This window comes from Oncorhynchus kisutch, linkage group LG3 (assembly GCF_002021735.2).
Source record: "Oncorhynchus kisutch isolate 150728-3 linkage group LG3, Okis_V2, whole genome shotgun sequence".
Taxonomy (NCBI): Eukaryota; Metazoa; Chordata; class Actinopteri; order Salmoniformes; family Salmonidae; genus Oncorhynchus; species Oncorhynchus kisutch.
Window position 1 is genome coordinate 40,739,236 of NC_034176.2, and position 27,097 is coordinate 40,766,332.

General features: G+C 40.2%; 4 protein-coding genes across 4 annotated transcripts; 3 read left to right on the forward strand and 1 right to left on the reverse strand.

Annotated features, from left to right (window-relative positions):
- The first annotated feature begins 5,531 nt into the window (after positions 1-5,531).
- On the forward strand, positions 5,532-7,509 carry avp (arginine vasopressin). Its single transcript, XM_020463610.2, has 3 exons — positions 5,532-5,703; positions 6,266-6,470; positions 6,683-7,509. Exons 1-3 carry the CDS (start codon positions 5,584-5,586, stop codon positions 6,826-6,828), a joined length of 471 nt encoding a protein of 156 aa, XP_020319199.1. The 5' UTR covers positions 5,532-5,583; the 3' UTR covers positions 6,829-7,509.
- Positions 7,510-8,674: 1,165 nt separating this feature from the next.
- ccl27a (chemokine (C-C motif) ligand 27a) lies at positions 8,675-12,280 on the forward strand. The gene is made up of 3 exons (XM_020463622.2): positions 8,675-9,000; positions 10,815-10,932; positions 11,798-12,280. Exons 1-3 carry the CDS (start codon positions 8,901-8,903, stop codon positions 11,895-11,897), a joined length of 318 nt encoding a protein of 105 aa, XP_020319211.2. The 5' UTR covers positions 8,675-8,900; the 3' UTR covers positions 11,898-12,280.
- A 3,527-nt stretch (positions 12,281-15,807) lies between these two features.
- Positions 15,808-22,605, forward strand: LOC109883046 (UDP-N-acetylglucosamine/UDP-glucose/GDP-mannose transporter). The gene is made up of 12 exons (XM_020475102.2): positions 15,808-16,045; positions 16,235-16,268; positions 16,508-16,594; positions 16,774-16,841; positions 17,028-17,099; positions 17,203-17,271; positions 17,458-17,560; positions 18,228-18,320; positions 18,453-18,520; positions 20,091-20,169; positions 20,397-20,479; positions 20,594-22,605. The coding sequence occupies exons 1-12, from the start codon at positions 15,909-15,911 to the stop codon at positions 20,739-20,741; spliced, it is 1,041 nt and encodes a 346-aa protein (XP_020330691.1). The 5' UTR covers positions 15,808-15,908; the 3' UTR covers positions 20,742-22,605.
- On the reverse strand, positions 21,402-26,738 carry LOC109883055 (zinc finger protein 367-like). Its single transcript, XM_020475111.2, has 5 exons — positions 26,041-26,738; positions 25,015-25,165; positions 24,450-24,569; positions 24,175-24,313; positions 21,402-24,064 (listed from the first exon to the last, which is right to left on the reverse strand). Exons 1-5 carry the CDS (start codon positions 26,356-26,358, stop codon positions 23,812-23,814), a joined length of 981 nt encoding a protein of 326 aa, XP_020330700.1. The 5' UTR covers positions 26,359-26,738; the 3' UTR covers positions 21,402-23,811.
- Between the last annotated feature and the right edge of the window lie 359 nt (positions 26,739-27,097).

A 27,097-nucleotide genomic window follows, 5' to 3' on the forward strand; every position in this document is an offset into this window, starting at 1 on the left:
ACCAATTGGTGAGAAAAAGGGGTACAAAAAGTACAAAAAAACAACAACAATTATACACTTTTAAAGCCTCAGGATAAGATGATCCAACTTTCAAAATAAGTCATTTTTGGTGAGCCACAGCAGACTACTAGCTTCTTAGGTAGCTGTTTACTTTCCTAGCACGTTCACTCATTTGCTTCTAAACAAGCTAGTTAGCTACCACATGTTCTTGTCAAACTGTATGCCAAATATATGCCAAATAACATTCTAAAAGCCACTTGAGGGCAAATAAATCAGATTTGTCCATCCAGGAATCAGATTTGTATCTGACTTCAAACAACCTACAAAGGTGGTTTGAAATGTGGCTTGAAATATCCGATTGCATGTGCTTTTAAGCTCTTCGGACTGAAGGAAAAAGAACAGATTTGAATTGGATATGCCATAAAATAGGATTTGAGTCACTTCAAACTGCCAATGTGAACATGGCTTTTACTCAAGTTGAAGGCCGCCCAGGGTACTGCAGGCTGCCATTAGCAACTAAATTAGGCCTATCCTCATAAATTCTTCTGTGTGCAATTGTAAAATAATCGGTTCAATAACATACACAATCCCCACGCTATGGAAGGCATCTACCATTGTCCCCATTCCCAAAAAGTCTCCCCCGACTGAGTTCAACCATTACCGACTTGTTCCTCTTACATCACTGATCATGAAATGCTTGGAAATACTGGTTCTTAACATCCTACTGGCCACTGTTCACCTCTCCCTTGATCCCTACCAGTTTGTTTACAAACTTCAGGTGAGCGCATCAGTAGTGACTGTACTGCAGCTCACCTCCAGGAAACGGCGCAGTCGGACCACTTGATCCGGCTGATCCCTCACAACACACAACTTAAAAGTCAAATAATGGAATTAAGGAATATATAAGTATTAGGATGAGCAATGTCAGAGTGGCATCACTGCGCGTTTCGGGAGGAGTTTCAGTTTCATTGTATCACCATAGTGAAAAATTCTATGTAATTTCTCCGATTTATGCCTTTTGTCTGTTTCATATTTGTTTTATCAATTCATGTGTGAGCTGTGCCAAGAGTTTCCTCTTGAAGGACAATACATGTGATTCTGATTCTACATCTGGTGTATTAGAAGCAATTATTGGTACCATGGTTGTCTTCAATTTTTTAATTTTATTTACAAGATTGACCCTGAAGATTAAAATGTTATATTCACTATAGTGGGGGATCTGCTAATAATGCCTGCAGTACAGCTGTCGGCCTTGAACTTCCATGTCTTCAATGAGAGGGAGCAGTCATTCTCCCCTGGCAACACCATTCTTCCACAAGAAATTCCATAATTTGTGTTTTGTTGGTGGTGGTGAAAAACACTGTCTCAGGCGCCGCTCCAGAAGTGTTCAATTTGGTTGAGATCTGGTGACTGAAACCGCCATGTCACATGGTTAACATCGTTTTCATGCTCATCAAACCATTCAATGACCACTCGTGTCCTGTGGATGGGAGCATTGTAATCCTATGGGGATGCCAAAATAGTGGCCTGCCCAGCCTTTTTATACATGACCCTAAGCATAATGGGATGTTAATTGCTTAATTAACTCAGGAACCACACCTGTGTGGAAGCACCTTCTTTCAATATAGACAACTTTATCCCTCATTTTCTCAAGTGTTTCCATTCATTTGGCAGTTAATGGTACATAAATAATTCATAAAAATTAAACCAAATTAGTGTACATGCAGTTTTGAATACAGACTAGATGTTTTCTTCTGCCAGGTTCAAAGTTCTCTTTTGTTGCTCAGATAATTTAGAATTTTGGATGCAGAGACAGACACTGTGTGACGTCTCTTTCTCTTCCCTCTCCCTTTCCCTCTTATTCCCTTGTTCTCTCTTTCTATTAACTTCAACCCTCTCCAAGCTCTGTGGTGTCCTGAAAACAAGTGACCACCTCCATCCCTCTATTCGTAGGGTCATACATTCAAGGCCATTACGTGCCAGTTGTATAGACTACCTTGGCCAGGCAGTGCCTATACATCCCACCCCTGCACTGAGTGTTCTGCTATCTAGCTATCAGAACAGGTTACCTTTGGCTCTGTCCAGAAACATTGAAACAACCTCTAGCCCCTAACCCCCAGGCCCTTGTGCATGGCTCTGACTTATGCCGATCTAAAAGGATTGGATAGGTACAGTGTTTCCCATAGGATATTCTTCAGCATCAGTGGCATAGGTAGCGGGGAATTTTTGGGGTTAAAGACTGTGAGAAGGTCACTTGTGGGGGGACATTCTACACCAAAATGCATGAAAATGTTTTCTTCATATCGAGGACAATTTAAATGTATCTATTGATCTCAATGACATCACCAGAGAATTCGATGTTAACCCCAAAAATGATTTAGCTAGTGTAACTTTACTGTATCTTAGCAAACAATTATTACAGCAATGTGGAGCTACAGGTGGCCTATAGGCTACATGAAGTTCCGGGGATACGTGTTGCTTCCAAACAGGGCACTTTCTGTCTGCCTAACATTATTGAACAAATTGTTTATTTCTGTTTTATACAAAGGGTGGATCTAATCCTGAGTGGTCTTTACCGTTCTCCTTCCTTCTAAATGTGGGCAACCTACAACTCTCAAAGAACATGCACCATCCTAAAATCAGAGGCAAAACAGAAAAGGAATAGGAAAAACTCTCAATTGAAAGGACATCATGGTGGCATAGGTTATGCCACACGGGAAGGACAAAAAGTCTAACTGAATTGAGAAGCAAAATAGAATATGGCATGGCTTAGGCTAATGGGAATTGTTAATATGCAGGATACTAGGGGGTAACTAGCCCCCCCTATGATCGATGTCTAATTGCTAACACAAAACAGCAACCCTTGGGAAAAAAATGGTATGTGGATGAAGGTCATGCTTAGGCAAATTAAGAATAAAGAGAAAAAAATGCCTACAGTTTACACTTTTTTAAAGGTATTTCATGAAATGTTGTTTTTAGAAAAGGGGTGTTTTTTAAAAGTACCGGGGGTACCTTAGCCAGTACCGGGTTGCCAGTAACCCCTGTAGAAGATAATGGCATAGGGTTTCACAGAAGTGTGTTAAAATCCATTTAATGGGTGGGGTTTAAATTCTTTAATATGCAATACTTAAAAGCTAAGTCTAGTTGTCTTATTTGAATTATTTTTTATAAAATATGGGGGGGAAATGGTGTTGCACATGTCCCCATTAATATCTGCAGTATAAGGAGATTGCAGTATAACTCACCTGCACATTCATTTTATTTGTTCTTTCTCCTTTGTTCCTTTTCCATACAGTCCATTATGTACAATTTCACTAAATATTAGTTGAATAATGCAAGATTTTAAATCCCAGCAGTCTTTAAAATGACATTCAGGAGCGAAAGGTTTTCAATAGTTTTAAATTAATGTAAAAAAGGTTCATTGGAAAATTGGAATGGAATATACAGTTCCTTCGGAACGTATTCAGACCCCTTGACTTTTACGTCACAGCCTTATTCTAAAAATTATTAAATAGTTTTTCCCCCTAATCAATCTGCACACAATATCCCATTATGACAAAACAAAACAAGATTTTAAAAAACATTTTTGCTTATTTATAAAAAAAATGTAATATGAAATGTCATAATTTACGTAAGTATTCACACCCTTTACTCAGTACATTGTTGAAGCACCTTTGAAAGAGATGACAGTCATGATGCTGCAAGCTTGGCACACCTACAATTGAAGTCGGAAGTTTACATACACCTTAGCCAAATACATTCCAACTAAGTTTTTCACAATTCCTGACATTTAATCCTAGAAAAAGGACCTGTTTTAGGTCAGTTAGGATCACCACTTTATTTTAAGAATGTGAAATGTCATAATAATAGTAGAGAAAATGATTTATTTCAGCTTGTATTTCTTTCATCACATTCCCAGTGTGCCAGAAGTTTGCATACACTCAATTAGTATTTGGTAGCATTGCCTTTAAATTGTTTAAAAGGTCAAACGTTTCGGGTAGCCATCCACAAGCTTCCCACAATAGGTTGGGTGACAGAGCTGGTGTAACTGAATTAGGTTTATAGACCTCCTTGCTCGCACACGCTTTTTCAGTTCTGTTGTGGCCACTCCAATACCTTGACTTTGTTGTCCTTAAGCCATTTTGCCATAACTTTGGAAGTATGCTTGGGGTCATTGTGCATTTGGAAGACCCATTTGCAACCAAGCTTAAATTCCTCACAGATGTCTTGAGATGTTGCTTCAATATATCCACATAATTCTCCTCCCTCATGATGCCATCTATTTTGTGAAGTGCACCAGTCCCTCCTGCGTCAAAGCACCCCCACAACATGATGCTGCCACCCCCATGCTTCACGGTTGGGATGGTGTTCGTCAGCTTGCAAGCCTCCCCCTTTTTCCTCCAACGATGGTCATTATGGCCAAACAGTTCTATTTTTGTTTCATCAGACCAGAGGACATTTATCCAGAAAGTACGATATTTGTCCCCATGTGCAGTTGCAAACCGTAGTCTGGCTTTTCTATGGCGGTTTTGGAGCAGTGGTTTCTTCCTTGCTGAGCAGCCTTTCAAGTTATGTCGATATAGGACTTGTTTTGGCTGGCTGGGCCACTCTGGCTGGGCCGTTCATCTTTCCCTCAAGTAAAATTGGAGCACAACTCATGAGCCTGCTCACTTCACTTCACTGCTCAAACCTTATCCAGTCCCCACCTGTGACTGAAAACAGGAGGAGCTCTTTCTCTGAAAACCTGCCCAGGGACTTCAGTTGAAAATTAGCCGACTGGCTAAAACCGGTACTGTTACTGAAACGTTAATTAATAAAAATAAACAAGAAACTCAAAAACGTAGGTAGCTATCTAGCTATATGACATAAAAATCTATGTAAAATAGTTGAAAGGCTATAAAGTAGCATTTAGTGTAAAACTGTTAGTCATTAGTGGAAACATTTACAACTGCAATTAAGTTACTTTATCTTTTTTTTTTAAATGTATTTTACTTCAGACGATCTGGTAGTAATATTGCTAGCTAGCACTCCTAGCAGCTTATGCTAACTAGCTCGCTAGCTAGCATGTACTGCTTGTGAAGTTGCTAGCTAGAAAGTTTACAAACAAATTATCAAAATTTTCCTCTCTAAACAAGTGGATTATTATGTTAAGGCTTTCCTACTTGTATATTTACAAATATATATATAGATCTAACTTCATTGGAATATAACTACAACCTTTTCAAATTGGATTTTAAAAAATTAACTTACCATTTTGTTGAAATATCTCCAAAAGTTGTGATGACACAGGACATTTTTTGTTGAGCAAGAGCAGTGGCAGCCAGGGAAAATGTTGGGGAAATAATTTGGTGACATCTTGTGGTCTTAATGTGAATTACAGGGGGGTGGCAGTTACCCCTGGGGGCTAGTTACCCCCGAGTACCCTAACTCCATCACTAAAGGCAAATGTATGAAAAAACTCTGACGTCAAACAACTTTGAATGACAAACCCATCCCATATAAGTAACGGATAGAATCGAATATCTGTCAGTAATCCGTGAAGCAGCAAGAGGAATATAGGTGCGCTTTTTCTGCACAATTGCAATGCCACATTCCACGCTTCTACTGTGCGTCATCGGACTCCTAGCGTTCTCCTCTGCGTGCTACATCCAGAACTGTCCCAGAGGCGGGAAGCGCGCGTTACAGGACACCGGCATCAGACAGGTAGGCCTACGTTACAGACTGTTCTATTTTCCGAGTCCTCTTTTTTATTCTACATAGGCTACACTATGCTTTTTGCGCTGTTTTTTCCCCCCAGAGTAGGGGAACGCACCACACAACTTCATTATAATCCATAGGCCTAAAGGTTTGGATAATGACCATTTGAAAATGACCGGGTGCAGTCATTTATTTCACCTAATGCATTTTACAGTTATGTTTTTTCTAATGGTCATACTGTTGTGTTGACAACTTATCAATATAGAGCCTATTTTTTAATACAATTCGGTGTTTACACGGTCATAATAAATGCAGAATGGAATTTAGATTGAACCTACATAATTGTAGGCTATTCTTTTTTCTTCTTCTTGGAGTTCATCTGTGCTTCCAGTGCTCCTGAAAACACACATAGGCCTACAACAATGAAAACATTTAAAACATTTTTTATGGATAATTGTATTTCCAATACCAACTATTATCAATAATTGAATCATAAACAAATGACACATTGAGGTTCCACTAGCATAAAAACAATAGGAAGCCAGCTAACTGGTCTCTCCCCCTGAAGTGCATGACATGTGGACCAGGGGACCAGGGCCGCTGCTTTGGCCCCAGTATCTGCTGTGGGGAGGGGCTGGGCTGCTGGATGGGCTCCTCAGAGACAGCCCGCTGCTTTGAGGAGAATTACCTGCCCACCCCATGCCAGACAGGAGGGAGACTTTGTGGATCTGATGCAGGACGCTGCGCTGCACCAGGAGTTTGCTGTGACTCAGGTACAGTAGGTGTCATTGTTAATTTCTGTCTATTGTGTTTAGTCTGTGTGTGTGGTTGTGCGCTTACCTGTCTGTGTCTGTCTGTCTGTCTGTCTGTCTGTCTGTCTGTCTCTGTTTTTGTTTGTTTGTTTGTTTGTTTCCGGTGTATACTTGCACAATAAATGCTATGTTTATTCGCTTTCTGACTTTCATCATTGTATGTATGTCGACAGAGAGCTGTGTTCTAGATCCAGACTGTTTGTCGGAGAGTCGGTACCACTCTCCTGGGGATCACAGCGCTGGCGCCACAAGTGACTCACCGGGGGAACTGCTGCTGCGCCTGCTACACTTTGCCACCAGGGGGCAAAGTGAATACTAACAGTAACAATCTCACTCCAGAGATTCGCTTACATGTTGCCTAATTCCAAATCAACCCTTACTAGCCTTTGACACTTCTCGTAGATCGGAAAAGATTGAAATGAATTACTTAATTTTTACAGAAGGAACTTCAAGTAATTGGATAGGTTTTAGCAATATGGTAATTGTTCCACCTTGCCTAGTGATGGCGATTTCGCCATATTGTTGACCACTACTATCAAAACCTTTTACACCTATACAGTACCTAGGCTAGGGGCCAGCGGGCAATTTGGAATCAGGCAAAATGGTTAAACTGACAGAAATAACAGGATAAAATGGATACAAGTTATAAACTGTCAACAAAAGAGTGTTTTTTTCCACCTAAGAACGTATATGCACATACATACATTACATATATACGTTTTATGTTCTACAAGACATTGTTTTTCTTAATGCCTCAATATAAATAGGTCATGTATACACCACAGAAATACAGACATTTAAATATGTAATAAATAGTTTTCCTGCAGTGTTGTAGAATGATCAGATTAATGTTCAACAATCATTGTTGTTAGTATGTGAAGTGCTTGTAGATCACTACATTAATGCAGTTCATTACAGATATTACTATTATGAATCACCATTTACTGAGAATCACTGCTGTTGTATAATTGAATTAAAGATATCAAGAAATCACTACCAACCAAACTTGTCGGTTGTCTTTTGTACCCAGTTCCAAGCCAGGTTTTGTACTTCTAAAGAGTAATTATACCTGTCTCGTAGCTTTGATTTACTGAAAGAAGCGGATGAGTCTTGACTGGTTCTACAGTGTGTGTGTGTTTGTGTGTGTGTGTGTGTGTGTGCGTGTGCGTGTGCATGTGTGTGTGTGTGTGCGTGCAAGTTTTCTAGGATGGTATGTGCAGCCAATACCTGGATAATTAATTATAAAGGGTCTGAGGAGGTTTGAGAAGACACGAACCGGCTCGTAGCCCGTAACAAAGAGGGAGACAACGCAGAGATAACGGAATAACAAAAAGATGTTTATTAAATAAAGTAAACTATATACAATTAACAATGGTGCGTGTGTAGGCAGTAATCAGTAGTGTAAGTGAGTGGTTGCGTGCAAAGGTAGTGATAATGTGGGGTGTTGAGCGGTGCCAAAATAAACAAGCCACAAAATGCCACAACCAAAAATACAGTGTGTCTGCATGGAGAGAGTCTCTCTAATGAATGGGGGAAAGGTGTATTTATCCCTGGGACACACCCGAGCCCAGGTGTGTTCCATTTCACTGACTACCCATCTTATTAAGGAAAATAATAGCAAAGAGAAAGAATTCGGCAGACAGAGTGGGAAGGTCGTCACATATGTGGTTTTGCAATAAGGCAATTGCAAATTGCCTGGTGGTGAGAGAGAGGGGGGGTGGAACATATGCAAGTCATTAGCAGTTTACTACTGTCAAACCAGTGTTGAGATGATTTAGCAGGTCTGTCACAGTGCTAAACAAACACTCTTCATCTATGTTTTGATAGCTCTGCTCTTACTGAGCATGTTTTCCTGGACAAATCAATCAACTACTTACTCACCATACAATTCCCCAGTGGGAATTCTACCATGTGGAGATTTCTGGAAATAGTATAGCGTTGGAGTATAGAACTCTTCAATTTATCAGCAAATCGATTTACTAGCAATTTCACTGAGGGGTGTTTTCATACTTTCTTTGATGGAACAACAAAATACATACTGAAAAAGATGTGAGTTCTATCAACGCCTGTTGACAACACAGCTCAACCTTAAATTGCATTATTTGCGCGATATTGACAGTATAGCCCCCTTTATTTACTGTGTTGGTTTGGTATGCACTGCCCTCACTTTTACCCTGGCTTTAACCCGGCTGCTCCACCTAGATCTCTGTTTTTGGTTTGCAACCTATATTCTATTATCAATTCTACATGATGGCTCTCACAAAGCATTGTGAGGTTGTTGTAGTCTTTCATTAAGTTAAATGTAGTAGTAATCGAACCTGTTAAAACCTGCCAGACCAATACCAGCAACCCACAGCGATAGGAGGGGGGAGGAATTCGGTATAAATTCTGATGAGTTTCACTTGCTCTCTCACTCCCGCTGTCACCATGGATCTTAGAGTGATGGTGATGCTGCTCTTTCTGTGTGCTCTGGCCATCACAACCACTGAAGGTAAGGAAGACACTGTAATACAGGTCTATTCAACTATATTCTTAGGGGGGGGGCAGATGTACAAAAGGTCAATTGCAGAGGGGCCGGGCATTTTCCACGTGCAATCATTCTCTGGAAGAACTGTATAAGAAAGCAACGCAACCACCGATAAAGTACTTTTCTTCAAATTAAATGTTGCTGAAACGAATTAGGAAACAAGTGGAGGGCGCTCAACCAACGAGGTGCAACCAAATCATTTGATCATCATTGAAAAGGAAAAGGTGCAAAGCTTGCTCACCATTATTTTGTTCAATAGCTTATTAAAAGTAATGAGGTAATTTTAAAATAATCTGAAAACTAAGAATCGCAATAAATAACACATCAGGTAATGCCAAATTCCAGTCTGAAGGAAGTACAGTATGCTTTGAATTAATTTCCCTCAGTCATTAGATTCATTTTTTGTCACACTCCCTTCTAACAGAGTCCTTGTGAGTATCAGAGATGGAAACAGAAGGCACGTAGGTATTCCTTAGAGTCGTAGCTTTCAGGAATGCTGTATTAATCTTTTGTATCTTAAACCATACAAATGCTCTGGCCAAATTCATATGCAGAATATTTTATTAATGTATAGAATTGATCAAAGGGACCAGTATAAATTCATACATTTTCAGGATATGGCCCCCTGCCACTGGAATTTCTATTATCAGAACATTTTGCAGTAGTTCTTGCTAGAAAAAAAAATATTGATATTTGACAAATCAGAACAGCAGTGGTCTAGTAACCAATGACTTTTACCTATTGGTCGGTCATCAAACCATCACTCCTTTGCATAGGACTCAATAAGTAGCTAGCTGCCTTGAATGTTCATTTTTTTGGGCTGTGTGACAGTAGACACAAGAGCTCAGTGGAAATGTTAGTATTCATGCTGAAGCTTGTGGTGTGTGTGTGTGTGTGTGTGTGTGTGTGTGTGTGTGTGTGTGTGTGTGTGTGTGTGTGTGTGTGTGTGTGTGTGTGTGTGTGTGTGTGTGTGTGTGCGTGTGTGCGTGCACATGTGTGTGCACATGCGATTAAGAGAAAGAGAAAGAAAGAATGAGAGAGAGAGAGATTGGCAGTTACTATCATATGGCAGTTATGTTGCCTGAATGGTATTGCCAAAAATTGTTTATTTGGTGGCACAGGCAGGATTATCATTTGTGGGTTTTATCTGTTGTGACTCGCTTACTTTCAGTTGATACTCATCAACCACTAGGTTGTCATTCTACTGTCATTCCATAGTCACAGTTTAAAACAACACAGGTCACTTGAGTTTAAGGAGAATTTACTAGTCTGTGATTCTTGGAGCAACCTAAACTACTACTTCAGCTACCTCTCCAACTCCTTGTTCTTTGAAAAAACACTCTACTACCTGTACTACTACAACTATTACTACTATTATTATTACTACTGCTAATATTATTTTATTACCATGCCTACTGAAGCCACTACTACAGATGTATGATCTTGATTTGAGCCAGTTTGCTACAGCAGGGAAATAATCCTGCAGCAACAGGTAATGTTAATTATTATGTGGATTATACAGTAATTAATGGATTTTTTTTTGTAGGGGGTTGATACATTACTACAATTACTAACTATTGAAGCCTTTTTAAACCTTGAATATACTACAGGTTTGCATTTCCTGCTGTGCGGGAAAAATCTTAACAACATAATAGTGATCAAAATAAGATCCTACATCTGTACACCACGACAAGTTCCACTAGAGCTGCTGCAATTACCACTACCATCACTTAGGCCACGATTACTGCAACTCTTACAACTGATGGTAAACATTGCAGGGGGCATTCCTAAATGCTGTGTGACGACATCTATGGACATTCCCACCAATGTGCTGAGGAAGGTGGAGAGAGCAGAGATGCAGAGAAACAATGGTGCCTGTGAGATCAACGCACTCGTGTGAGTTCATCACAATACTGACTAGAGTAGACTAATTGTAGTATCCCATTTACACATTTACTATCATTGAAAACTGTCATGACATACTAGTGTTAGTATTCCACTGTCTGATACAAATTATGTTAAAGTTCAGAACAGTCAAAATTATGTTTTTCATGAAATTGGATGATATTCGAAGGTATGATGATCAAAGTATGAAAAATGACTGTCACTTCTACATTGATAACCTTTTATGATAAAGTTACTGGTTCCCTCCCCCATGTCAAACACTTAGCTTCATCATTAAAGGGACAAGGTGACATCACCTTAATTCTCATTTTAATACACCAATGGCAACATGATATTCTCGTATCTCTTACCGCCTTGTTTCCCCTTTCATCTGTGTCTGGCGTTAGCTAGCTTCTGGCTAGCTAGGCCTTCAGCCAGCATGGAACAAAAAGGGCGGGGGGGTGGTTCAAAACATACGCAGTTGTCAAGTCAACTCACCTGTCAGTGCTGCTGTGAATCGCATCACAAATGACGTGCCAAAAAGGAGATGTGTATGACATTTGTTTGTATCATTTGATGCAATTTCAATGTTATTTGAGTTGCTTTGTGTATCAACAAATTTGCTGGGGATCATTTTACTGCAACGCTACTCACTGCATCCAAGTTACTTGGCATAGGCGTTTCAAAGAGCTGTCAGTAAAGGCGAGCTCATGAATATAAGCTCCCTGCTCACTCAGCCTGTCTTTTCATACTTTCCTGGTAGTTAGCCATGAAAGAAAATGTCTTTTTCAGAATGACAGTTCAAGGACCTTTGAAGACCCTCTATGTCAGATGGTGACCTGAGACAATGACTGTCTTTTCTCCTCCATTCCCATAGGCTGCACGTGAAAGGGAAGAAGTTCTGTGCCCACCCGAAGGTAAAGAGAAAGCTGAAGAGGATGCAGAGAAAAAAGGACGGAAAACAGAAAAGGCATTAGTGCTCTGTGAAGTGAGGGAACTTTTTAATGTGCGGCTAATCCCCTTGTGGACAGACTACGTAAACATAACTGGCACCTGACAAAATGATGCAACATTTTACTTCTAGGTTAACTGAGATTAATGTGCAGCAGCTTGACTTTTCTTTCATGTCTTTTTAGACATTTTCCTTGGTTATCATTATGTGTTTTGGAGGAGTTTTGTAAAAGCATTACTATGTGTGTGAGGCAGAAACCTGTGGTGTGTGTAATAAAAATCGAATACATGTCGACATGTAATCCACCAACTAATCTATAGCATTTGCAAAACTGTTTTCTACTTATTCCTTGTATAAATAATCAAGAGCTGTGATATCTGAAATAAAATCTATACTTATCCCAAAACATTCTTGTGTTGTTGATTTTTGTATAAACTGCAATTATATTCCTTTGTAGAAAAGCCACATGAATTTCACATGTGATCTAGTGTTTTACATAACATGTGACAACATGTAAATGCAACATTTGACAACATGAAACTACACGTGAAAACATTTGGGATGCAACATTTAAACGTGATACCAGGAAACTACACGTGACAACATTTGAACGTTTTTTTTTACATGTGAAAGTGAAAATTCGATTTCCATGTGAAAGTTTTTCACATGTGAAAATGCTATTTCACATGAGAGACTACGATTTTCACACGCAAATGTTTTATACGTGCAAATCTGATTTTCACATCTGAGAGTTAGATTTTCAGAGAAAATGTTCATATGTGAAAATGCTCATTTTATTTCACATGCAATTTCACAAGTGAATGTTGAAAACATGTTATTCTCCTTACATGTGAAAAAGTGCACATTCATTACCTATAATACATCTCTGCACTTAGCAAAATAGTGCCATCAATTTGAGGGGTTCTGTATAGTTGTCTAATGTTGGTGGAGCATATTGTTCTGTTTTAATGCTATTCCTGAATCACTATGATAAATATAATAGTTTTTCTTGAGTGTGTTCTACAAAGCTGAGATTTACTTTGAAGGCCAAAGTGTAGGAATACAGATGAAGTCAGTGATTGACGCAGACATGGTGGCATAGCAGGAATATTGGAATTCTGTGAACCAGGAGGGTGTGAGTTCAAACCTCAGGTGATGACACCTTGAATGATAATTTATGTATAAACATTCAAATATGTAACTTGAAAACACTGTGGTTTTTTCGTGATGTTCCGGAGACATCCTAACGACTCATTTTTGTTTGCAGGGCATCATGTGAAAATGTTAATCCACATGTGCAAGGTTATCTGAAATATCATCACATTTAAAGTGTTCCAAAACCACATGGTTTCACATGATTTCACATGTGAAATGTTGTGTGATCATGTGAAAATCCACATGTGAAACTTCATGTGAAATTTCACATCTGAAATAAAATTGTACATGGGCAAAACCTGTGATTTGTCACGTGTGAAATCATGCAGTCTTTCCGTAAGGGTTGCGTTGCGATCAGTCAGTCACGCTCATTCTGAAGAGGTGTGCAGGCTTTTGCTATAGCCCTGCAGTAACCCACCTGATTCAGCTAATTTAGGTTTTTGATCATTTGTTGAGTAGCTGATGTGTTAGTGCTGGGCTAAGACAAACACCCAACAATCTCTCTCTCCAGGACCTGGGTTGGTGACCACTGCCTTACAACCTAGCAACAGCACTCAAACCAAGACCACACACAATCCTTCTGCTAACACACCAGCTCTGGTGTACAACAGAGGCACGTACAGACACCAGTAGAGCCATATATACAGAGAAAACATCAATGACCACACATATGAATAAACGCAACGGACGTGTGTATCTGGAGCACTCAGAGGAGTGACATTTGGTTGTGGTGTGTTTCTGTGGGTCACTATGACCTGCGAAAATGCTGAGGTGGTCCAGGAAGAAGGTGACCTTCATAGCAAAGCCTGCTGCTTGTGAGTAAAATGACATCCGGTACTTAACAGAACTCATTCGCAACTTTGCCAAAGCACATAGATTTATTGCTAGGGGTGGAGGAGAAAGACCGGATAAACGAGATAAGTAACCTCAGCTTCAGAGGGATTACTCTACACATGTGAAGGAGGAGAACACAGGTCTACTAATTAGGAAGATACTTTACCTCCAGGACCAAAATGACCAAATGTAGCAGTGTATGAGCAACAAAACAATATATTCAATGACAAAAAAATGCCTCCTCTCCTTCATCTGCAATGATCAACAAAACATGTGCAAGCAATACGGTAGATGGATACCCAGGTGTCCATGTCTTTCACATCAATCTAGACGGAGAGGAGAGGAAGTCACTATTTAGACCCACCTTGGTATTCCATTCTCCCTTCCAGGGATAGAGATGTGGAGGCTGTGCTTAATTAAGTCTGTGAAGCTGGAGAAGCAGGAAGTAGAGAGAAAGGGAGGAGAAACCACGGCTGGCTCTAGCCTTTTGGAGGCCCTAAGAGAATGGGTCGGGTGGCGAATGTCATGCAATTCTACACATTTTGCCATGACTTATGCCATATTAATGATATCTCAGTGAGCGTGACGAGCAAAATCAATGCGGGTCCCCCTGGCTGATGCACATCCAAATTTCAAACTTACACCTTACGTATTCTACTATTCTAACTCTTAGCCTGGGACCAGACCAGATATCTGATCCCAGGCTACAAAAAGAGAGGTGCAAAGTTACAGGCTGCAAGAGTAGCAATATAAAACAAAATGACACAATGGCGCCCCTAAAGGAATTAACAACCACTTGCCTTCCTTTTGAAGATGAATAATGACAGTGAGAATTTTACAGCTGGAATAGGTAATAAATCATGAACTACTGTGTCATGGTGCACCTTACGTATTCTACTATTCTAACTCTCAACAGTAAGTTGAGACACCGAATGAGTTCCAATTGTTTTCATAAAATGTAAAAAGTTTATGTCGCTTATGCCTGGAGTCGGCCCTGAGAGAGAGACGCTGAGCAGAGGAATACATAGCCTTTTAGCATATTGCTCAGCTCAACTCACTTATCTATTGCCTGCCTACAAACCTGTGTAGACTCAAATGGACTCACTGAATTTCCATTTCACTTCCGGGTGAATATTGAGAATCATTGCAGCACAGTCCAATCTTTCTTTATCCCTTTCTAGATCGTCAAGAGTAAATACAAGTGTGGACTCAGACAGACAGATCGAAAGAGATATATTAGGGAGGGAACAAACACTTTTGACTCCCAAGCTCTCTGCCAGCCTGCAGCCTACAGGTTGATCTAACCTGGGACCAGATCAGATATCCCATTTGGGACCAGACTAGACCAGATATCTGATCCCAGGCTACAAAAAGAAAGGTGCAAAGTTACAGGCTGCAAGAGTAGCAATATAAAACAAAATGACACAATGGCGCCCCCTAAAGGAATTAACAACCACTTGCCTTCCTTTTGAAGATGAATAATGACAGTAACAATTGTACAGCTGGAATAGGTCATAAATCGTGAACTACTGTGTCATGGAGCAATAAAATAATCATAGCTACACAGTATCCAAATAATCCCCTTTCCCTTTCCCTTGATTTATTATATTTACATCAATCCTTATCTGTGTGACTGTGTGTGTGTTATGCTTAGTCGTACCTCAGGCAGTCATTGAAATTCCATGTAATTTTACTTACAAGAGATTAGGTCTATATTATAGGGGAAACAAAAGACCATTTTGACAATCCATGAAAATGTATTGTGAATTATCAAGCAGCAGCCCGTATGATTCAGCAAAATGGCATAACGTCTATATTTGGCACTATACGGATATCTCCTCCCTTCCATGCAAAAAAGGAAAAGTAAAGATATTGTTTATAATCTTCCAGAATTATGTAATTCCCTTCGGAACTTTCAGCCTGTTTGAACGGTCCCGGCCCACTCTAATTAACGTCCTCCCCTTTTACCAAATGATCGCGACAAAGCCTAAGTGAAAGCAACCGAGATCATTATATATTTTTTGCGATAACAACTATTCTTGAACTAATGTCTGCCATGTCTACCTCAGCTAATTTTTCAGAACCCGAACATTCCGGACTGTTAAAGTTTTTATCTGCTGCGTTCTACGCTGTCAGTTCTTTTTTGATCATTGTTGTGAACAAAACGATTCTCACAAACTACAGGTAAGGTCGTTTCGTCACTGCAATGATTGTGTACAGAGAGAGGTTCAACGAATAACATGCTAAATTAACATGACAATTTGAGGCTCAAACAGGCAGCCAGTTATCATGGGTTACATTCTGTATTGTATTGTTTATAGGCTACATCTTGACATCTTGATTATCCAATAACATGACTTTCCTTGCTTTTAGATTTCCCTCCTACATGTTTCTAGGAATTGGCCAGGTAGGCTATACTGTATCTCAATTCAGGATTCTTGAGGTAGAAGTTGCACCACAGAGATGTAGGATCAGGTTACCTTCCCGTATCATAACCAAAATCAAACTGTTGATGAAATAAGAACTGACCATTATCAGTAGCTTAACATCAACTACATCATTGAGTGTGGAATTGCTATCTATTCATAAACATTGATCCCCCTTCTTTTTATTGATTTATTTATTATTATTATTAATTTTTTACAGATGACTACTACAATCCTCATTCTCTATTTTGCTAAAATGAACCAAACAGTTCACTTCCAAGACTTTGACAGAAGTGTTCTCGTCAAAGTAAGTGATTTCCCTTTATTTTCATCTTCTGTCTGTCACAGATGCATACAACAAAAGGTGAACCACAATGAGCCACAAAAGGAGCCAATGTTAAAAAAACAAAACATCATTTTGCCATTTGCCAACATGTCAATATAATAATCTTGATTTAATTCATTTAATACATTCTGGACATACAGATCTTCCCCCTACCTTTGCTGTATGTTGGAAACCACATAACAGGACTGGCTAGTACAAAGAAGTTAAGGTACAATGGAGTCTAAATGCATGAGTGAAACTTAATGCATTACTTTCAGATATCATCTCAATTACAGTCTGTACAATGTAAACAACACTCCCTACCCATAGGGCCTTAGGACTGGGCGCCAAGCACTTTGTGACAAATGCATTTATAAAGAAGCAGATCAAATATGAATGATTGATCCTTTTACAGCTTACCCATGTTCACGGTATTAAGGAAGTTCACCATATTGATGACAATGATCATGGAAGCAAGGCTATTGAGGTTTGTGGCCATTTTTCCACATGTCTACTGCACTGTAATAACTGCACATCTTTTACAGTTCGGCCTTAAAGTATTAACAGGTTCATTTACATTTCCTCTCCAGAAAAACATTCCCTAATCGTCTTATCTACAGTGTTCTGGCCATAGTTTTTGGAGCTTTGGTGGCTGCCAGGTAGGTCCAATAGATTGCCAACCCTGATATGCTACTAATACACTTTCACACGGTTAACATGTTCCTGTCCGGTGAGCTACCCTCCTTCAGATATTACCCCTGAAAACATCTATAGTACTTCAAAGAAATCACTGATGATCTTCATTACCACTATGAATCAAATGCACCACTTATTTTCTCCAATAGCTCTGACTTGGCCTTTGATGCAGAGGGCTACACGTTCATTCTGCTTAATGATGTCTTCACTGCTGCCAGTGGTGTGTACACCAAGAAGAAGCTGGGAACTGAGGTAGGACACATTGTAGCCACACTATATGTCCTCCATCTGTTTTCCCTATTAACATGTAGACCAGGGCAATTAAGAAGGGATAAAGAATTGATTTAAGCACGTAAACATACCTCTTTAAAAAAACAATTTTGCCCCGTCGTCAAATAAAACAATTCCCAGAATGGGTCTGAGTACTGTGACAATACCATACACCTGGACTACATTCTCCTTACAGGTAGATACTTCCCGTTTTCAGATTAAGAGATTCTTAAACAGGCACAGGAGAATACATACATATTTCTACGGCAGGTTGAATGAATCTAGTCCTTAGCTTTGCAACAATCGATACATTTACATCCTGCATGTTTACATTCCAGCCAAGTGAGGAAAGGTGAAGTGAGGTGTTGCTGAATGAGTCACCTTTGTTCTATCGCTTACAATGTATAGGGTCTGAATTGGCAGGATAATGACTCACCTAAACGTGGCCAGGTGACGTTGATTAGTTTGTTTGGATGCCCACCCTTAAAGTAAACACTGCAAAATGCGTAACCTGCCTCCACTGTGGATCCCTGGATCTTTAAGCTCCAGCAACACTATCCTCTTATGGTTGAACATTTGAGGAGTTGAATAGCGAAGTGTTTTGTGTCATTCGGATTCACATGAAATAAAGTTTTCTATTTCTTTAAAGGGTCTTGGAAAATATGGGATCTTATTTTACAATGCATTCATCATCGTCGTCCCGACTCTTCTGGCAAGTGCATTTACTGGGGATTTACACAAGGTAAATGGATTTCCTGTTTTCTCAGGATAAGCATCGCTTTTAACATCGCTTTTAGCCACAGATCTAGGATCAGTTCATTCCGTCTGTCTGTCTGTCTGACCCGCTGTCTGTGTGTTTGTTTTCCGTTGACAGGCCATCACATATGAACACTGGTTGAATGCCCCCTTTGTTTCCTGCTTCCTTATTTCCTGCCTCATGGGGTAAGTCAGTGTAGAAATGACTCAAAACGAAACTGGCAGCGTATCCCTATTTATATGACTGTTAAAGGGGGATTATTCAACTTCTGTCATTTGATATGTTGTGGTTCAACATTGTAAGAGCAAGATGTGTCTCAAGGAAGTGTAGTCTCCATGAGGATATCCTTCCTCAACAACTGGAGGCGGAGCAGAACACTGAGACACGTCCCACTTTTTAAAAATTGATTTTACCTTTATTTTTAACTAGGCAAGTCAGTTAAGAACAAATTCTTATTTTCAATGACAGCCTAGGAACAGTGGGCTAACTGCCTGTTCAGGGGCAGAACGACAGAGTTGTACCTTGTCAGCTCAGGGATTTGAACTTGCAACCTTCCGGTTACTAGTCCAATGCTCTAACCACTAGGCTACCCTGCCTCCCCCTTTAGCCATGATGTTGTCCCATTGGGCTCAATCGTTGCCAACACAACCTCCCCTAACAAATCTTAGAACATATTAAAAAAGTAATACAAAAGGCCCCTACTACCATTCATTGTAGAGCAATATTTCATAAACATATTAGAAGGGCAAGTAGCAGCCAAAAAAGAGGTGTCTCAGTTACATAAAAGGTTTCAAATGACCACTTCTGAACACACGTGGGATGTTAAAGGAAAATGTGAACTAAAACATGAATGTGGTGGTGGAAGATGAATCATGGGAGAGAATTTGTGAAAGTAGTCACAAATGCAATAGTAGCCCAGCGTGGAGGGATTCTGACTGGTAAGTGAAGATGAGATACTTTAAAACACCTTTGTTGACATCGAACATTTGATCAAAAAGCTTCGGCACGATGTTGGAGTCGCTGTGTGGAAGAATATGAGACCACACACACATCTTCTGGTACTGTCCAAAGTTACAAGGGTTCTGGAAGAGCATTAAAATAAGAAGTGAAGACAATCCTAGACATTGAGTTGCCACTGGAACCAATGTTCATTTCATTAGGGGTATAATACCTTGTAAACTGGAAGATAAAAAAACAACTGTACATATTAAGGGCACTGTTAGTGATTGCACAGAAAATGATTATGTTCAATTGGCTTAAACTACAGCTGCCAACTGTAAGTCAATGGGGAAAAAAAGACAATTATGGAAATATGACAGCCAGGTTACAACTAAAGATGGATACTTTTCTGTCGAAATGGACTCCCAACAGATTGTACCTTGCCCAATAACTGTATAGACAAAAAGGGGGACATGTGTTTGTAGAATAATTCCCTTCATTTAATGACACTGAAATAAACTCCTGTAATTATTAGCATTATTACTTATTTTGGTTATTTTACGGATGTTTAATTATATATATATTTTTTAATTTCTATTCTTCTTTATTTCGTTTATTTGTATTTCTCTTTCCCTTTTCTTCTAAAAAGTATGATCGTTCACATGGTGTTCTATAATGTATATTTGAACTTGAAAAATCAATCTATGTAAAAAAAAACAAAAGGGGGGGGGTCTTATTAATAATAATAAATAATAATCATAAAAATCATATGAAATGTAAGTATACCATGATAAAAATGTTGCGCCTCTGTTTAAGGTTTGTGCTGATGTATTCCATAGTGCTGTGTAGCCACTACAACTCTGCACTGACCACCACGGTGGTGGGAGCAATTAAGGTAAGAAGAACACATGTGGACCAGTAACATGTGGGTCAATATGTTTGTTCCTAACTTTTCGGGGCTGTGTTGACACAGCTGGGTCAGGTTCAGTGTGCACAAAATGGGGGGGGGGGATGTTTTTAAATGCACAATCCTCTTCTGATCATGTCCTTCTCACAAAGTCCACATATCCATGAATATCATGCCCAGGAAACTAGTGTATCAAGATCAATTGTTTTCCGCAGAACGTTGCTGTGGCCTACATCGGCATGTTTTTAGGTGGAGACTACCTGTTTTCATGGACCAACTTCCTGGGGTTAAATATTTGGTAAGAGCGGATGAGTTTCCAAGCCGTGACACATTAGCGCAAGAAAACTGTTGCTATGCCATTCTGTTTAAGTTATTGCCAAAGTCCAACTCTATAGTTCTCTCTTCTCGTCAGTATATCAGGGGGACTTGTGTATTCCTACCTGACGTTCCACAGCAGCAGCAAACCATCCCAAAGCGTTGAAAGCGGAATACAGGGAAACCAGGACCAGCTGATCATTCCCATGATGGAAGATTCCATAGACAGACTCCCTGTGAAATAAGTGAATAAACCTGTGATGAACCAGGTGAGACACGATGCCGTAGTCTTTTTCTGTACTGTAAGCAGTAAACACTGCCTTTGGTATCGTCTCCATAGTGGAGCAAAAGTTATAACATTTTGTACTATATGTATTATTACACATGTAAATAGCAATACTATATGTATTATTGCACATGCAAATAGCAATACTATATGTATTATTACACATGCAAATAGCAATACTATATGTATTATTGCACATGCAAATAGCAATACTATATGTATTATTACACATGCAAATAGCAATACTATATGTATTATTGCACATGCAAATAGCAATACTATATGTATTATTACACATGTAAATAGCAATACTATATGTATTATTACACATGTAAATAGCAATACTATTTGTATTATTGCACATGCAAATAGCAATACTATATGTATTATTACACATGCAAATAACAATACTATATGTATTATTACACATGCAAATAGCAATGACCACTAGTAGTTACTAACCTCCTCTTGAAACCAATGTGTGTGACTGAAAGACATACTGTAGTGTAGTGTATAGAGCTGTATGTTCAATGAGAACTAAACTACAGTTTAGTGATGCAGCTCTTAACAATCAATGAACCTAACTATAAACGTGAAGAAATGAAACTAGCTCCTAGTCCATGATCAATGATGGTGTTTATTGAAGACCAACTAGTACCAACAGTGGACTGCCTATAAAAAGAATCTTGGCTTTAAACACCAACAATGTCATCTCCACAGAGCAAGTCAGAACATTTCCTATCAAGGCCTAAAACACACCAATTCTGACTATGGTCTGTTTAACACGGTGGGAGAGAAAGTGAATTTCACAATCATCTACACATGAACTTCAAGCTCTTGTACTGTAGATTGTGTGCAGTCATTTTTCTCCTTCTCTTTTTCTAACAAACAAGTTAGGGAATATATTAACTGACGAAACATTTTGAAACCAAATAATAAACAATGAGTTAGAAAAACAAGATATATACATTATACTTGGGTATAATAATACATCATTTGGTGCTTTGACTATCAAATAATAACTGTTGTCCAGTTTAGCCTGTACTCCATCAAAAGATGTATAGGACACGTTATCACACTGGACAGTGTGGTCCATTCAACGTCTAGTTTAATTTACATTTGTTTGAATTGTAAAGTGAATTCAATGTGAAATCTTTTTGTTTTAGTTTTATGTCATTGGTTAGAAGTTGGGTGAAAAAAATACAAACCAAAATACCTTCATGTTGATGACTTCTTGTAAATCCAAAGTTTTCCAAATTGATTTAACGTCATAACATTGCATTTCAAAAACAAATTGAAATGCTGTGGAAACAACATTGATTCAACCAGTTTGTGTCCCAGTGGGATACAACATATTGAATCACGTATGGCCAATAAAGGATCTGGGTATTGCGAGAAGCACAAACCTAATCAAACAACCAAAACATATATTTAAAAACAATTGACCATTGATCATAAAATCTTTACACAATGTTAAAAGATGTAGTGTTGCTAACAAATGATAAAACGCCAACGCCAAGCAATCATTACATCCTCTAGACATTTCTCTAGACCGGTCTGATAAGTGGAAACGTTACATTGAAAACTTCATCCATAAAGGCAAAACTTAATAGCAGATAAATACTAGTTCTGCTGCAAAGGGGTGTGACATTCTAATTGCTATTACTTGACATGGATATACTAAATGACCGAGGAGGGACATGATCAATACTGCTCAGTGGAATTATTCAGTATGTCCGTACTCGGAGAAAGCTTGTGATAGCAAATCGTTGTCATCAATAAGGTCAAATAAACATGATGAAATAAATACCTATGGAAGCGTTGATTGCAAAGAAGGCTTGTACGTACACCACCAATGAACGCTACCACGTCCGTATCTCCAATCAGCTAGCATCTTTTAATATAAAAGATGGTAGCACTCCTGACTTTACATATCCTGGCTCTGCATGTCTTCCTCTTCCTTCTGTCCGGCGATGTGATTTGGTTAGAGCAGGGACGGTCAACGCCTGCACAGCCATAGCTCTAACACACCCGGGTCGACTGATTGTGGTCTAAACTGCCATGATAAGATGACCATTTGGATCAGGTTTGTTAAGAGCTGAGATGGAGCTAAATCTGCGGCTCTCCAGGACCCGAGTTGTCCCTCCCCTGGGTGAGAGCTACAGGTCTGGGTGGGATTCGTTTGACAGGTGAAGGTGTCAGAGCTTGGATTCTTGTGAAAGCTTGTGCCTAGCTACTACTCTAGAGTGGACTTGCAATGACCACCTCTTCTAACAGTGGGTTGCATCCCAAAAGTCTCTACAGTGACTTTCTCCCCTCATCTACTCTCCTTCATCTGCACTGATCTGAAAGAACTAGACAGGTAGAAGCAAAATCCCCTGATAGGCTTCCACAGCATTTCTTTTTCACCTACTGTATCCTGTCACAGTCCAGATCAGAGTATTTAGATACACCTAAGTCATCCTACGTCTGAACGCACCCTGTACCACTCCTTCCATCTGAGCTAAATCCACATATACATCCATTATATGAATAGACACACAATATGCTTCACACAATCACAAGCACACAATATGCTTCACACAATCACAAGCACACAATATGCTTAAGTTCCGAAGTAAAAGACAGCAAATAACTCGTTACCACCAAAGTGCAAACAAAACAAAACAAAAAAACATTCAAAGTTCCTCTCTCCTCCTTTCTTTAGAAGACAGAGGAGAGTAAAACATTCATCAAATAATGACATCTACAATCATAGCAGCCCAATAAGGTAACATTGGAAGCTGGATAAGGTGCTTTAAGCTTGTGCCTGCCCCACACTGCAGGTGGAGGTGTTCCCTCCACATACTAATCTAAGGTCAGCTTAGCCCCCCCACCTACCCCCCCCATTAATGGTTAAGTATTTGGGGAGGGTACGCTTATCCTAGATGTTTTTCCCTACAGGTAAACTTCTATCCCAAGCATACTGTGTAGGGAGGCAGAAGGGGATTGACTGGGAAAGGTTTCAGGACTGGGATGTGGGCGGGGATTTAGGCAGACAGGTTATTAGCTAGCTCAATGAGCGCCAGGGCACCATGAAGACGCTCCCGTTGCTCTTGGAGACGCCGTCTGGCAGCCCCACCCCCGTTGCCCTTCTCTTCCTCCATTGGATCCTCCTCTTCTTCCTCGTCTGATTGGAGAAACTCCCGGGGGTCCTGCTGCTCCTGGTCCTCCACCCCATCCTTGCCCTGGATTTTCCCTTTGGTGGGCACAGGGGCACGCTGCTCACGGGTCTGCCAGTACCTGCCACAACACAGAGACAAGGGGGGATATGGTGAGTATTGGGGTGTGCAGAATAGGGTGAGTTTTTACTATACGTCTGATCTGCCTTTCCTCCCTCCAGAGCCACCCACTTTGCCAGCCACTCTGCCACAGCCTTATTGTCCACAGACTGGGCCTTGCCTGGTCCCTCTTTGGGGTCCTCTCTCTTCAATCGGGCATACGGGTGCTTTGGGCAGTGCCGGTTAGCGTGGGTAAAGCGACTGCCACAGGCTGCGGAGATAACAGTAACATCCGAGTTAGTATCAATGCTTTTCCATTTGGTAGATTCTCCATCCCATCTATATGAAAGGTCTCAAGGTACCACCTATGTAAAGGGACAAAAGTGACGATCTAGTTGTGTGCTCACCTTTCTCAGAGCAGACAAAGGGCTTCTCTCCAGTGTGCAGGCGCTGGTGGGTCTTTAGCTGGCCACTCTGGACAAAAGCCTTGCCACAGTCAGGGTAGTCACACGGGTATGGCCTCTCCCCTGAGAGACAACACAGATGGGGAGTTGAACTAAAACCACATGCTATTTGTCACATGCTTCGTAAACAACAGGTGTAGACTAACAGTGAAATGCTTACTTATGGGCCCTTCCCTACAATGCAGAGAGAAACTATAAAAAATATTAACACAAAGAATAAACACAATGAGTAACTTGGCTATATACACGAGGTTCCAGTACATAGTCGATGTGCAGGGTCAATGCAGAGAGTCCGGGTAGCTATTTGGTTAACTATTTAACTAACTATTTAGCAGTCTTATGGCTTGGGGATAGAAGCTGTTCAGGGTAGTGTTTGTTCCAGACTTGGTGCATCGGTACCGCTTGCCACTTGGGTGGCTGGAGTCTTGGTGTTGCAACACAGGGAACAGCATAGTGTCCTGGTAGGCTGGGTGTCCGTGGGTCAGGGCCATCTGTGCTCTGCTCTCACCTGTATGTGTTCTCTTATGGGCCTGTAGGGACTTCTCTCTGGGGAACACACGATTGCAGATGTTGCAGCGGATGCGACTGGAGGAGCTCTCCCCCTCGTTGATCAACTCACGGACAGTGTCAGCACGCGGGCGGCCACGCCGAATACCGTCCTGGAAACAAAGTTAACTACAGTTTAAATGAACAAATGCATCTTTCTTTACTTTCTGAATAGTTCATGTTGGCTTACAACATCATACTTTCAGTTTGGAATGCAGCATTATTCCAGTAACAATGTTTGTTTTACCAAAACAGTAACTAGTTGTTATGTCAAACGGCTTCATTCAAAGCAAAAGTTCCCTCAATGTCTAATTCCAACTTCAAATCATTGCTGCCACATAAAATCAACTTGATGATCATTGTCAAATAGGGATATTTGTTTGTCTGGTACAAATGAATGGTGCCAGGGCCACAAGCAGTTAAACATTGTAGCAAGGTGCATGTATTCATTAATTCCATGCACATCCGGTAACATTTTCTTTTGCCGCGCGAGGTGACATCACGTGTGACAGATGTTACTGTAGGAAGTGACTGGGTTTTAAAATTCATCATGTCACACCGTGAGCGCGGGCGTTTTTTTAAAACACACGTTTCCTAGTTGCCGTTTCATTTAAAAAAAACGACAATGGTTTAGATTACATTTCTCTTTTTGCGTCATTCAATGATTCAGTGTAGCCTAAAGTTAATTTGTATCTGGCCTTTCCGATGAATGTAACATGATCATCTATATTGTCAAGTTGAAACAATGTAACCAATCATTCATTGCAAAAAGATTAACTACAACAAACAACTGAAAGCTACATGCAAATGCTCATGCATTTATTACGGTGTACTAACAGACATACAATTAATGCAACGTCTAAGTAGGCTATATATATAGGCTACTTTCTAGTCAGTAAAACTATCATAGCCTACTAGATATGATTTCAACTTAAACACAACGTTATTAGGGTAAACAACATGAACAACAACTTCCAACTTATCCTACCTTAAACTGGTCAGAGGAGGCAGCCAGGTCAGCCTCGCTGGCGGTGTTGGTCCCGGTAGGTGAGGCAGCCCCGTTCACCGAGCCAGGGCTCAGACTCACATTATGGGCGTTCTCCCCCCACCCCCACGGGCACCCCATGAAGTCGCTGAATCCAGGGCTGGTCGGCATCAGAGACCCGCTCTTCCTGCGCTTGATCGGGGTGGTCTTGATCACAGACACCAGGACCCTCTTCGGGGAGTCGCTGCAAAAAATGACTTGAGGGTGCTTGTTTTCGGCCATCGCTGAGATGAAGACCGATTTGTTCAAAACTGATAACATCTCAAATTGTATCACAATGGTGTTCAGGAATCACTTTGTCATCCAAAGATAGGCTAAACGCGTTTTTATCAAGTAGCTTAACGTTAGCAAAATAGCCTTCTAACAGAAGTTGGGTTAGGCAGCTATACGACTGATAGTGTCCCACCAAATGCAGCTACTCAATCAGGAGTGAAAATATTCTTCATTTCCAGCGACGTAGAAAACCGCGCCACAATTCTTTATTAAAAATTGCACAAATATTCATTAATTTACAAAAATAGAAAGTCCGATGTTCACAAGGTCAATGTGGATACAGCTCCTACTTCTGGAAGTCTTTCCCGCGTTGCAAATCGCGCCTGGGCGGTTCATTTGACAAATCAGTTGAAGGTAAATTAAATCCTCCTACCACATGTATGGGAAATAACCTATTACAAGGGTCAAAGCATGAGGTAAATCCGAACGAGAGCAACACAGTAACCAATGGTCATCATCGGAACTTTCAAAGTACGCTCATTGGTTGCTACTTTTTATCCAATGAATGTTTGAACCGTTCTAGAGCGCGCCTTTACAGATTGACAGCAGATTGAACCAATGTGCATAAACGCATAAAACCGCTCCAGACACTGAGATGCTTAAACCAATAGCAATGAAGGGCGGTTAATTTTACAGTGGACTGGGATTGGACCGCTTCGGATCAGAAGCCTCTCCCACCCATAAAGTAGCCTATGTTTATATTATTACATTTTTTTGGAACGATTTA